Source organism: Ovis aries, chromosome 5 (genome assembly GCF_016772045.2).
Source record: "Ovis aries strain OAR_USU_Benz2616 breed Rambouillet chromosome 5, ARS-UI_Ramb_v3.0, whole genome shotgun sequence".
Classification (NCBI taxonomy): domain Eukaryota; kingdom Metazoa; phylum Chordata; class Mammalia; order Artiodactyla; family Bovidae; genus Ovis; species Ovis aries.
The window spans coordinates 50665941-50679397 of NC_056058.1; the positions used below are offsets into that span (position 1 = coordinate 50665941).

At 51.2% G+C, this 13457-nt stretch overlaps 1 protein-coding gene across 2 annotated transcripts; it reads right to left on the bottom strand.

Annotated features, from left to right (window-relative positions):
* Positions 1-115: 115 nt before the first annotated feature.
* On the bottom strand, positions 116-12850 carry PCDH12 (protocadherin 12). Of its 2 annotated transcripts, XM_015096111.3 has the most exons (4): positions 9638-12850; positions 6538-6635; positions 4306-4457; positions 116-964 (listed from the first exon to the last, which is right to left on the bottom strand). In XM_015096111.3, the coding sequence occupies exons 1-4, from the start codon at positions 12506-12508 to the stop codon at positions 501-503; spliced, it is 3585 nt and encodes a 1194-aa protein (XP_014951597.2). In that variant the 5' UTR covers positions 12509-12850; the 3' UTR covers positions 116-500. The 2 variants fall into 2 exon arrangements, with proteins under 2 accessions (XP_014951597.2, XP_027826153.1); XM_027970352.2 differs by lacking the exons at positions 116-964; positions 4306-4457 and adding an exon at positions 5976-6104.
* Between the last annotated feature and the right edge of the window lie 607 nt (positions 12851-13457).

The following is a 13457-nucleotide window of genomic DNA, read 5'->3' on the forward strand; positions in this document are numbered from 1 at the left end:
TAACACTATGCACCCTCCCATCCAGGCCCACAATGACACTCCGGCCAGCGACTGGATGACAACCCTCACCCTACTCTTCCCTTTTCCCTGTCCCTCCTGACAGGTGCAAACAGGGTAACTACCCACTGTATTTCCTTTTATTAGTAGGTCAGAGAGCTTTGCCTGGTGCCCCAGGATCCAGTCCCCAACCCTCCAGGGTGCAACCAGGCCCTCCTTCCTACTTGGGATGCTCCTTGGCATCTCTTTTGCAAAGAGGATGAACCCTCTGTGCTCTCCTTCCATGTGTTTTGCCAGCAAACACTTAGCCACAAACTGCTTCCCTCCTCCAAAAATTCCACAGGTAGAGCCAGCACTTAACATGGGGTTGCTTTGGTCAGCCAGCTCTTTGTCCTGGGGCTCCCGCCTCCTCTGTGGGGCAGCATCCATCACCCTAAAGTTCTCAGGCCACCTCTGGTCAGTGAGTTCAAAGATTAGAGACACCAGTTCCTGTCCCAGAATCCTCAGGGCCTGGGCTTCCTAACATCCCCCAGGGTCCCCGGTTCCTGGATCCACTGGCCCCTGCTGCTGCTGCTGCCACTGCTGGTCCTGCTCTCGGCCCCCTTGTTTCCAGCTAGGCCCGTGAGGCCTTCGGAGCCCGCGGCCCCGCTGGTGGCCAGGTCTAGACTGAGGGTCCTCCCGCAGACAGAGAGCCGCCGCAGCACCTCGGAGGCGGCCTCCACCGGCACGGCGGGGCGCTGCTCCAGCAGCATCTCCAGCAGCGAGCTCATCTCCGACAGGAAGGTGCTGGCCAGGCGCGTGCCTGTCGGGCTCAGCTCGGGCGCCTTGCCGAACGTCTGGAAGGTCCTGGGCTCCTCCGAGGTCGCAGAGTCCGGGGAGAACACGTTGTCACGGTAGTTGGAGAGGGGCAAAGAAAGTCTTGCCATCCAGGCCGGGTCGGGGACGCTCAGCCGGTCCAGGGCCAGGCCTGCAGGGGGCGAAGGGGACGCGGTCGGTGAGGGCGGAGCCCCGGGCGGGCGGGCGGGGCGCCAGACAAAGGAGGGAAGGGAAATGGGGGGAACAATTGGGGCGGCCGGAGGAGGGCGGGAAGGAAGAGGCCCTGACGAGGAAGCGCGCTGGGCAGGAAGGCAGCGACTGAGGTTCGCTGGTGAGCTGGAGTGAGGACGCGGCCGCGGGAGGAGGAAGGCCTAGAATTAGAAATTGGCCTCTTTCTAAAGCATCTCCCAGTCCCCAGGGGTGTTTCAGGTTTAGGTGGCCTCCATCCATCCCTGTACAGCCAGGATTTTCATTCCCTTAGGACAGACACCACTAGTTGAGGATGGGAGCGCTGGAGGGATTCCCCTTTTTAGCCAATGCTGTAGTTCCTGGCTTGTTGCTGCCTTCCTTTCCTATTCATAATAATAGTGACCACTTATTAAGTATTTCTGTGCCAAACAATTTACATAATTATCTCATTTAACCTCCACACGCACCTTTGAAGTCAAGAGTATTTTATGGATGGGGAAACGATTTCCGGGAAGTTCAGTCATTCATCTACTAGGCACGCAAGCCCAGATTTGACCCCCAGGTCTGATGATTGGAAGCCCCCTGTGACTGAACCACTGAGACCCACTGTCTGGAGAATGTGCCCTTCCTCTCTCCCTGGATGCTAGGTGCTCACCTGTGGTTCTGGTTTCCCTGGCCTGCTAAGGTCTGTACTGTCACTTGCTCTCGACACCACATGCTCTCGACACCTCAACCTTCACCTCTCAAGCTGCAGGAAACCTGTGAAGGGGCTGGCTGCCTAAGAGCTGTCCCGGGAAAGGCATGGGGCAGTGAAAAAGAGTCCCCCTGACCCCGAATCCCACCATCACACTTCTCCGTTTGCCATCTCTTCAACAGAAAATCCTGTCTTAGGAAACCAGTCCCAGGCCCAGTTACAGAGGCCAGGGCAGAGGAGACAAAGCATAGGCCTTGTGGTTAAGAATCTGTATCTTTAAAGAAAAAGCACAACAACTACTTTAGCGTGTATTTAATACTTGCTTAAGGTGAGCCGGTTTAAAGCCTGTACACAGAGTGAAAGACTGGAAAGGGAGAAGTCAAAGTGTTAGCTGAAATTGCCCCGGGCAGAAATGATTTATTCCCTTTTTGTTTATCTACATTTGTCTCTTTTAACCAAATATTACTTTTGTGATTTTGAAAAGTTATTCCAAAATACAGCTAAATGCTGTTTCTATTGATAAATGAGTCTTGGTCTTGCCTTGTCAGTGCAGGGGTATGCAGGCTGTGAGGCAGTCCCTTTCTGACTAGTCCAGCCCATGCCCAGGGCTCAGTGAACGTTTATTGAATGATTGAATGAACATAAATATTAACCCTGGACATTTGGGAAATGTAAACCTTAGTTCCCTGAGACTCTGGGGTAATAAGGTTGGAACTCTTGGTGTTACAGAATCAGGCTTTTCCTTGTATAAGGGTCAGAGGGCTTCAGAAGGAATGAAGCTTGGAATGAGAAAATCAGTGGAGTGTAGGAGAAGGGCTGAAACATGATGGTGAATTCACTGTGAGGCAGGTGGACACTGGGTAGACTGGGGTTTGATTTCCTAGCTTTGCAGCTTATGAGCAGTGTGAACTTGGAAAACTTGCTTAATCTCTCTGAGCCTCTTTTTTTCTCTTATAAAGTGGTGAGATAGTAGCATTTATCTTGTAGGTGGCTATGAGGATGCAGTGAGCTCATGCAGCCACTAAAATATGAGCATCATCACATCCTCCAGGGGGGCTTTTACCTGATGCAACCGAGACCCCAGTGTCAGGCACATTCACCAGTAGCCCCATCACGGTCCAGCCCTATGGGCAGCGCAGGCTCTGCTACCGTTGCTGTGCTATTCGCTCTTCAACTTGTTACCATCCTCCTGTGTTCCTTGCCCTCTGTGCTATGAGGAATCAGGACCACATGGGAATTAAGCCCACAGGTTCCAGCACAAAGCTGGGGCATACAGATATAACACCAGCACTGAGGTCATCTGAAATTTTCTAATAGCCAGATTTAAAAAGTAAAAAGAAAAGGTGAGATTAATTTATGTAAATTTTATATTTAATATCATTTATCATATAATCAATATTTTTAAAATTATTAATGAGATGTTTTACATTCTTTTTTCATATTAAGTCTTCAAACTCGAGTGTGTTTTATACTTCTATCACATCTCAGCTGGTCCAGCCATTTTCACATATGGCTATTGGTTATTGGAATGGACCTCATAGCTCTACATTCTAGACAATGCAGTCCTATAAAGTTCTCTGTATTTGTGCCGTCCAAAGCAATATCCATTAGCCACATGTAGCACTGGAAACATGGCTGGTATGACTGAGGAACTGAATTTTTCATTTTACTTACTTTTAAGTAGATTTCATTTTACTTAATTTTAATTTAGAGCCACATTGCCTGGGTTAATAACCATAGGCTACACAACCTTGGGAAAATTATTAAAACCCTGGCCCCTCAGTTTTGTTTTTTTTTCCTTTATGAAATGGGGATAATGAATAGTCCCAATCTCAGAAGATTTTCTCATGAGGCACTTAGAAGAGGGACTAGCACACAGAAAGCACTCAATAAATGTTAGCTATATTTTTTTAACCAAGGAAAGGGAAATCCCTGCCATGCCTTCAGCACATGAATATGACCAGATGAGAAATAGATTATTAACTATGCAACAGAAAACCACAGCATAGGTCAGACTTAGTGTGTGTTACTTGGAGGAGGCTGACTGATGTGTGTTGTTGGGGAGGTGTGGATGGGCCAGCAGATTCTTGAGTTCTCATGGTAAAGGGGTCTTCAAACACATTAAAGAAATGTAGATGAGTGGTTTAGGAGGTAAAGAGAGGTCCCCTAATGGTAGGTGGGCCCAGGTTGACTTCCCTTCCATCACTGATGAGCTAGGTGATTCTGGGCGGCTGTGATACCTTTCTGAGCCTCAGTTTGCTGATTTCTAAGTTGGAACTCCTAATGTCTACCTCAGAAGACTGTGTGGAAGCTTAACTTGAGATTATGCCTACAAGACTCTTCCTTAGTACCTGGCACACACCAAGAGCTCAGTAATTGTTCACTATTCTTTGATGATTTTTTACATGCATAATCAAAGATGAATCTGGTCTTTAAACAAATGAAGACCTGAAGCTCCAGGGGAAGTGAAAAATGTTGCTGATAGTCTTCTTCAGAAATAGACTAGCTGTGTTTCCCTGCAGTGGATTGGAGCAGCCCTCTGAAGCCTGGGCACAGGAAGGGACTGTAGGGGCAGAAGTGGAGTCAGAGTGACCCTGGGAAGTCCCTACCTGTGTGGGGGTCCAGGAGGTTCGACAGCTCTTCTTCTAGCAGCTGCTTCACAGAGAGGTCCTCTTCAGGGTCCAGGGGTCCTTCCTCCTGGTCTGCTTCTGCCTGGCCACCAGCCCTGGTGCCTGGGCCATCTGTGTCTGGGATTGCACTCCTGCAGAGGAAGCCAATCCATTCCACCAGTGAGGAAATTCACACACACATTCATTCATTCCTGCTTATGAATATTCTGCTATTCATGCCAGCATTCATTCATCTGCAAAGTGAACTAGGTTCCCAGCCCAGGCTTCAGAGTCAGACCAACCTGGGTTTCTTGATCCCAGCCCCCTTGCCTACTCTGAGTCTGTTTCTTCATCTGTAAAATGAGAGCAATAAATAACAACCACCTTACGGGGCATTGTGGGGATAAATGAGGTGTCGCAGGTAAAGGCCTTAGCACAGTGTTGTAAGCACTCAGCAAACAAAAGTGACTGAATGCACAGATATTATTTACCATTGTCCCTCCATTCCTTCTCGTTACCTGGTACAGAGTAGGAGTTTAGTAAACCTTGGTTGATCCAGCGCAATCACCCTTCCATCTCTCCATCCCTCCAGCCGAGTATGAGTTCCAGTGATGCAGGGTTCTTTTTCTTAGTATTTATTTTTATTTACTTATTTGGCTATTCCAGGTCTTAGTTGTAGCATGTGGCATCTAGTTTCCTGACTAGGGATCAAACCTGAGCCCCCTGCATTGGAAATGCGGAGTCTGAGCCACTGGACCATCAGGGAGGTCTCCAAGGGCAAGGATTTTTGTCTGTGTCTTCTCTCACCAGTGCTCTGAACAGAGGTTGGCACATAGTAGGTGCTTAATAAATACCTGGTGGACTGAATGACTGAATGTTCCCTTCTTCTTGTTTGAGGCTAAATCCCAGACCAGAAGAGCAGGTCAATAGAGGATGCAGCTGAGGTAAGGCATCCCAAAACTACTAAGAGTCTACTATGGGGTTTCTTGCTATCTCCCTGGCCTCTCCCTCCCATGGCTGCCCTCTGTCACTGAGGAGGCCAGTTCCTGGGACTACCTCAGCACAGTGGGTAGGCCTGGCTTCTCATCCCAGCATCTGGGAAGGCTCCCCAACAGCCTTTAAGGCCTGGAGTTCTTGCTGCTTTTTCTCTATGGCCATTTCAGCAGGAAGGTGGCAAGTTTGCAAGTAATGACAACAACTAATGTTTATTGAGCAATTACTCTGAGTCAGACATATGCTTTGCAGGGTATATTCGCCTTCTCATCAAACCTTTCACTTCTGTAAGGGCTTCTCTTGTTATCATCCTCATTTTACAAATGAGAAAACCAAGACTTATAAAGATTATGCATCTTGCCCAAGGTTCCCACAGGTTAAGTGATGAAGTCAGATTTCAAAGGCAGGCTGAGATGACTCTGGAGTATATGTGCTCACCCCTACTCTACAGAGTTTCTAGATATTTTCGCCAAAAACCAACCAAACAAAATGTCACAACAAGAGCACTGAACTGGAAGTGAGTGTCCTGAGAGCCAATCCCAGCTTTGCCACACACTGGTTACTTGACCTTGAGCAAAGTCACTTTAAGGGGAAAGGACTTAGCATTGTTTGTATACCTCCTTTGTTCCAGGCACTGGGCCACAGGCTTAGAACACTTGTGGTCACTAAATTCTTACCCCATCACTACAAGGAAGTGGCGACCTCCATCTCACAGATGAGAAACTGCAGGCCTGAGGCTTGATCTGACTTACTCAAGTTTACGTAGCTGGGTAGGATCAAACTACTTAGAGCCTCAGTTTCTCCATCTGTAACAAGAGGGAGTTAAATTAGTTGTCCTCTTGAGGTCTCTTTAATTCTAAGACAGCCCAAAGAAACACACCCACATACCCATATCCTTAGCCAGGAACCTTCATATTATATTTAAGGGTCAAGAGCAAGAAGGCTGAACGTTGCAGATTTAAAGTCCATAGTCTAGTCCCTCTGAAGTCAGAGGACAGATAGAGCCTCAGGGATGAAGTCATTTCCTTATTGACTCTGGGTCCTGTAAATACTATTAATACAGTAGCTCCAGGACCAAGCTGTCTGGGTGGGGGGATGGGTGCTGTTCTCTGCAGTCTCCTAGGGAAGTAGCATCTGGAATGTGCTCACCCTTCCTTGAAGCACAGAGGCTGCAGGGGTGAGGGCAGGCTGGTGGGGAGGGGGCTTGAGAAGCCAGAACTGGGGCTACGTGCTGCTTACCTGCTGCTGCCAGGCTTGGCCAAGTACTTATTTCCCCGGTGGTTTGGTTTGGGCTGGAATTGGCCCTGATGCAGCAAGGACAGCAGCTGGGAGATTTGCTACAAGACAGGAAAAATCTGTTGACTCCACACAATTCCGACCCAGCACACTTCCTTACCGGATGTTTCCCTCAATGCCGGCGCTTTCTTTTTATAGTCTTTCCTCCAGCTTCAGATGTTTGTGGATCGGATGGGGGATGGTGAACAGTGATGGTGACGGAGGCAGGAATGTGTGCAGGCAGGTTCCCTGCTTAGCTTTGTGTCAACTACAGATTCCCGGGAACTGGGTGTCTGAGAGAAAGAATAAGGGCCCTCTGGGGGGGCCCCATGAGACCTGCTCCCGGTGGACACTGTGGGATGGGGGTGGAAAAGGCATTTCCTGACTATAAATGTATTATTACTTCAATAAGAATCATCTTAAAGTGTTATATCCCCCTCTTCAGCAGTATTCAAACGCTCAGCCAATGTTGGTGGGTCAGATGTAACCATGTTATAAGAAGGCAGAGGGTGTCTTTGAACCATTTATTCATCCGTTCATTCACTTGACAAGTATTTAATGAGAGCCTGCTTGTGCCAGGGCCTGTGCTTACTATGGGAGTAAGAATGAGATCACGGCCCAGTCGCTGCCCTCAGGGAACTCCCAGTCTGCCTGGGAGAACAGTCGGGGGAGACAGGGCATGTGGGCAACTATGGGGGCTTACATCGGAGTTGGGAAAAGATAGAGGTGAAGTGGAGCAGATGAAAGCCCCTCATCCAACTTAGAGCAAGGAGGCAGTTGTGTGTGTGTATGGGGGGCGTGGCTACAGGGGGAAATCATTCACTTATTTCAGCAAATGTTTTCTGAGTTCATAGTGCATCACAGGCCCCTCTACTGAGACCTGGAGTTTCCATAGAGGGTTAGCAAGTGGAGAGAGGGTGAGAGTCTGGGCGAGGGGTGAAAGGAGTTTCAGTTAGAAGGTACTCAAGCTGAAAGGCCAGAGGAGACAGTGGAGTTTCAGAAAGGCTGGTGAATGGGGACAGGGGTGGGTGAGATGTTCAGGGCTAGGCCCCACAGGCTCTTTTGAGGGAAGCAACAGGCCAAGTCAAAGTCATTTCTAGCTTGGTGTGTGATGACAGGCAGGTTTTTAGATGTACTCAGATCTCAGTTTCCTCATCTCTAAGGTGACTCTAAAAATCCTACCCAGCCTTCTCAGGCTTGTCAAGATTAATTAGGTGGTTTTAAAGTTTAAAATGCTCCGCAGAGTCGAGGGGTTTGGGCTGTTACTCCTAGAAATGTTGTGTCTGCCTCCCGGACCCAACTCACCTCCCTGCTGAGGAGATCCCTCTGCCCTTTGCGCAGCTGTGACAGAAAGGGCCGACCTCAGAGGAGGTCTGGAAGGGGAGGTGGCTGGGACTGGGGTTTCACTGTGACTTGGGAGTGTCAGGGCCCCACTGCTGCCTCAGGGCCATTCCCACCTCCTGGCCCAGGCCCAGAAACCCTCCTAAGGCACCTGCCACCCTTTTCTCGAGTGACAGCTGATACTTCAGGGACACACCCTGAGTGCCAGCCCCTAGGTGATGTGCTGTCATTCTGGGTCATTTCACAGCTAGAGTTAGACTCGAGTCAGACTCAGGTTCAAATCCTAAATCTTCCCCTGCTCCATTTCCCATCTGTGTGACCTTAAGGAATCCTGAGGCTCAGTTTCCTCAGCAGTAAAACAGGGGATAATAACAAGACCCAGGCCATGTGTTGGTTGTGGATATGAGTATTTAATGAGTGAACATCTATAAATCACTTAGTAATAGATCTCAGGATAAGCACTCACTAACTGTCCAGTGGTATCTAATCTCATGTCCTTCTTCAGTAACCCAAGGAAAAGTATGCTATTATACCCATTTTGCAGATGTGGCACCTGAGGCTCACAGGGGCTACCTAGCAATTAGAGGCAGGGCTGGATGGAATTTTAACCCAGATCTGACTCCACTGCAGCACTACGCTATTGGAAAGACACAAGAATTAGGCAAGGTGCCTCTTACCTTTATGTCGATCTCACCTGGGTGCCCTTCTCTCTTTCAATAGGGTCACCCGCAGGGCCTGCTCTCTGCTGTCTCTGGCAACCACCAGCACCATATTTGACACAAAGAGCTTATTCATTAAGCATTTGATGAATGAATAGGTGAATGAATGAATGGCTCTGGGCAACACTTCTGGGGCTGCACAGAGCCAGGGCAGGACTCCTGAAAGAGCAGCTGGGCCGCCTCCAGGTGGCTTCCTGGGGAAGAAGTGGGGGAAGGAAGCTATGTCCTTGCTCTGCAGGAAACATGAGCTGATGGCCTGGCTCACGACAGAAGTGTGCCTTGATCACAGGGAAATGATCTGGGGATCAGAGGAGTCGATATAGATGTGAGATCAGGCCCCATCCCAGAAAAAGCTTTCCATTTGTGTCCAGTAAACCCTAGGACACACCCATTCATCATCCCATTTAATCTTCAACCCCCTGGGAGGTAGACACAGGTAAGTTTGGTATCACAACTCCCGTCTTATAGATGAAGAAAATAAGATAATGTTGCCCAGCTCCTAAAGTGACTGTGCCGAAACTGGAACCTAGATCTGCCTGACTCCCAAGTCCCATGGTTGTTTCCACTGCCCTACCCAGCTGGCCTAGCCGGCAACCTCTGGGGTCTCAGGCAGCCCCTGAGACCCCGGGGGCAGTAATGCCCATGCCAGCTTGCTTCACAGGGAAAATTGCCCAAATGAGATGAAGGCAGGTACTGTTGCTCGCTGCCTTTGCTGTGTGTCTGGTTGTGCCAGGTGCTCTGAGTAAGTCCTCAATAGGAATTAAGTGACAATTGTGTGAGGCAGATGCTCTTACTGCCATCCCTGCTTTATAGATAAGGAAACTAAAGCTCAGAGACAGTAAGTCATTTGTCCAGGATCACACAGCTAAATTCTTTTGACTCCAGAGCTGAACCACTGCCCCCAGTGCATCCTAAGGTGCTTGGTGAGCCTAAGGAATGAATGGGAGGGTGACGGGGTCTGATGCTATTCGTGGTGGCCCAGAGGTGACCAGAGAGAGAGGTACCTGAACAGGAGGCGAATCCATGGTGAGCTCCTCTACAGGGTTCCGCTCCGCAAAGGCGGCCACAGACAGCCGGACCAGGCTCCTCAGGATCTGACGGGGGCCTGATTCTTTCTCAGGGGCTACTTTACCATTGAGATTCCGCTGCCGCCTCAGGGTTGCAGAGGAGGCTGGCGGGCTCTGTGGGGCCTCCTCGCTGCCCTGGTCCCCAGGCACTCTTCCTGTGGGGCTGCCCGCAGCCTTCAGGAGCCTGGAGCGGGGCTGGCCAGGCGGGGGCTCGGCAAGGTTCAGGTTCTCTCGGGAGGCGTTCCTCTGCCTGGGGTGGTTGAAAAGGAGGTTGACAGTGTCCTGCAGCACCTCTCGGCTCTCAGCCAGCGTTCCCTGGTTGCCTTGGTTACGCAGAGTCCTGTACAGGGTCGGTGTGAGATGAAAGGGGGCCTGCAGGCAGGAGTCCCAGCCTGCTTCCATCATTGCTTCCTCACCCACATGCTTGGGGGACTGCCCGACTTCACCAGGCTCATCCACCTGGCCCCTTAGCACAGGCACAAGTTGGATGTCTGCCTTCTGAATGTGTTTCTGGGGCCTCTTGGGCTGGTGACGGTAGGTGGACTCTGCCTCCCGACAGTTGTAGGCCCTGTTGTCCTTTTTCTCCGTCCGGCAGATAGACGTGATCAGAGTCAAGATCGACCCAAAGACAGCAAGCAGTACGACCAGGCAAATCACCGTGAGTACTGATGTGCTCAGGGCCCCTGGCTCACGGGCTGAATCCCTCAAGTGGTCCACACTGGTGACGAACAAGACCTGCAGCAGGGCTCGGGTCTGCAAGGAGGGGCTGCCTCGGTCTTCCACCACAATCTCCAGCTCCCACTCACTCCCAGTGAGCCTGCTGGCATTGGTGATGTTGATGAACAGCTGCCCCAGGTTGGGGCTGAGGACGAAGACACCGGCTTCGTTCCCACTCCGAATGGTATAGAGAAGCTCTCCATTTGCACCCGAGTCTGCATCTGTTGCTATGATAGTCACCAAAAGGAATGGCCGAGAGCTGGAGGTGGCCTGTAGCGGTATGTTGGTGCCTGCTGGGCCCAGGCCATTGGGATTCTCAATGGGCACCAGCAAATGACCTGTGGAGGCGTTTACAAGCACCGAGAGGCTGGCTCTCCCATTGCTCAGTATGGGGTGAATCACCTCTGGGGCATTATCATTGGCATCCAGGAGGCTGACCCAAACAGAGACACTGGATGAGAGCTGGGGCTGCCCGCTGTCCTCTGCAATCACCAGGAACTCAAAGCTGGGCATCTGTTCATAGTCCAGTGACCTTTGTGCGGTGACCTCACCTGTGTCTGAGTTAATAGCTACCAAGTGAGAAACTGGAGAGTCCTGGATGCGGTATGAGATTTTCCCATTAACACCCAGGTCTGCATCATGGGCCTTGATGGTGATGAGGTGGAGAGAGGGTAGGTTGTTTTCCCGAGTGGAGACCTGGTACCTGCTTTTCTCAAACACAGGTGCATTGTCATTGGCATCACTGATCTGAATGCTGAGCTGTTTCTTGTCTGATAAGGGCTCGAGTCCTTGGTCTTGGGCCAACAGAGTGAGGGTATATTGGGGCCACTGCTCTCTGTCCAGTGTGGCGTTGGTTAGCAGCATGTATGTGTTACCATTGGTCCTTTTCAGCCTGAAGTGGCCCAGCTCTTGGCTCAGCCAACAGTGGACCAGGCCATTGTTTCCTGAGTCCAGGTCATTGGCCATGATGAGAGCAATGAAACTGTCCTTGGGAAGAGCTTCGGACACCAGCAGTGGTTGGGAGGCCCACGTGATATGGATGCTTGGGGCATTGTCATTGACATCCAGAACCTTGATGAGAATCTTGCAGTGGGCTGGGATGGGATTGGGACCCAGATCCCTTGCCTGGACATCCACTTCATAGGCCGGATTCTTCTCGTAGTCTAGGTGCTGGAGCAGAGTCACCTGGCCCGTCTTGGCATCAATACTGAAGGTGTTCAGCACCTCCAGAGGCACGTGCTTACTGAAAAAGTATTCCACCTCCCCATTGGGGCCTTGGTCAGGGTCTGTGGCGGTCAGGTTTATGAGGAGAGTACCAGGGGCAGCATCTTCTTGGATTTCTAGGGCCGGTGAGCTCTCAGTAAACACAGGGCTATTGTCATTGGAGTCCAGGACGCTGACCTTGACCAAGCTGGTGCCTGACTTGGGGGGATTCCCACTATCATAGGCAGTTAACACCAGATCAAAAAATGAGTGGATTTCCCGGTCCAGCTCCTTCACCACCACCAGTTCTGCGTGTTTTGTCTGATCGGGCCCCACAATGACATCCAGGGCGAAGTGCTCACTGGGAGACAGGGTGTAGGAGTGCAGGGTGTTGGGGCCAGTGTCTGGGTCCAGAGCTCTGTCCAGGGGGATCCGGGTGCGCAGAGAGGCGCTCTCGGAGATTTCCAGCTCCTGCTCACCTTTGGGAAACTGCGGCTGGTGGTCATTGATGTCCAGCACCTGGATCTCCACGTGAATAAGCGCCCGCTCCCCTGTGGCCAGCACATCAAAGGACACCAGGCAGGGATCCTGCTGCCGGCAAAGCTGCTCCCGGTCCAACCGCCTCCCTGTGCTGAGCACGCCGTCCTCAGAGTCCACCTGGATGGGGAGTCCCTGGGGCAGCTGTAGGACCTGGAAGGCAGCCCCCGTTTGGCCAGGCCCCTCCTCCCGGCCCCGTTCCTGAGGCAGCTTCCCTATCACGGTGCCAGCCGGCACCTCCTCTGCCACCTGATATCTCACAGTGAGAGTGGCCACCTCCTGACAATCCCCTGAAAGGAACAAGTAGCCAGCTGGCCCCAGAAGTCCCAGAAGTGACAGAAGTCGCATCATGCTTACCACCAGAGTGCGCTAGATCCAGAAACTGCTAGAGTTCTTCAGGGGCTGGGCAAGGCCTCCAGTGTTTCCTGAGGGACCCGATTAGCCCCGTTCTCCTGCCCCCAGACCTGTTGGCACAGCCTCGTCCCATCATTAGATAATGGAACTAACAGAAAGAAAGGCCATTTTCATCAGAAGAGATTTGAGAGGTGCAAGGACCGATGAGGTAAAATCGCCAGGAGAGCCCTGGTACAGGGCACTGTGGGTCCCCGTCAGCCAGTGATGGACAAGAGTCGGTCCAAGAGGAACTGGACCCAGTGAAGCAGGATGTGGGGATCTGACTTCCAAACAGTTGCTGGGCCAGGGAAACAGAGAAGCAGCTTTTTCCTATGGAAACCCCACCTACAGGAAAAGGGAGGGCTGTGAGTTTCTATGCCAATTAGAGAAAGAGAGTTTCCGTGAAGCTGAGTGGACTGCCGCTGAGGAGGATGCGGCTGGGGACAGGCCGGATGGGAAGGTGCTGTCCATGTGGAAGGCGGCCGCTGAGGGGAGGGGAGCCCCTGCTGTGTTCAAGTAAGCAGAGAGCCCGAGCCCCTCCTGGACGAGTCACGCCTCAGCCTCTCTTCCTTCCTTGTCTCTCCTTGTTTCCTTTATCTCCCGTTACTCCTCTCCCACTCCTCTTTCCCACCCTTGTCTACATCTCAGTCTTGACTCTGCCCCAATACCCGTTTTTGTCTCAAGGGAAGCAGAGCTGATTAAGAGAGTGGCCATCAGAGCTGAACTGCCTGGGTTCAAATTCTGACCCTGCAAGTTCCCAGCTGGGTCATATGGGACAAGTCATTCAACCTCTCTGGGCCTCATCTTGAGAGTGAGATGGGAATAAGAACAGTAGACCTCTCAGGCAGAAATCTTGGAGATGAAATGGAATGTGCATGGAAAGCCTGGCCCAGAGTCATGAGCAATG

What these genes read in the sequence shown, in the direction of transcription:
- PCDH12 (XM_015096111.3), bottom strand. Translation starts at nt 12,508, where the DNA reads ATGATGCGACTTCTGTCACTTCTGGGACTTCTGGGGCCAGCTGGCTAC. An exon ending in TGGATTCGCCTCCTGTTCAG is followed by an intron (nt 6,636 to 9,637) that starts GTACCTCTCTCT and finishes CCTGTCTTGTAG; the next exon opens with CAAATCTCCCAGCTGCTGTC. An exon ending in CCTCCTGGACCCCCACACAG is followed by an intron (nt 965 to 4,305) that starts GTAGGGACTTCC and finishes CGCCCCCTGCAG; the next exon opens with GCCTGGCCCTGGACCGGCTG.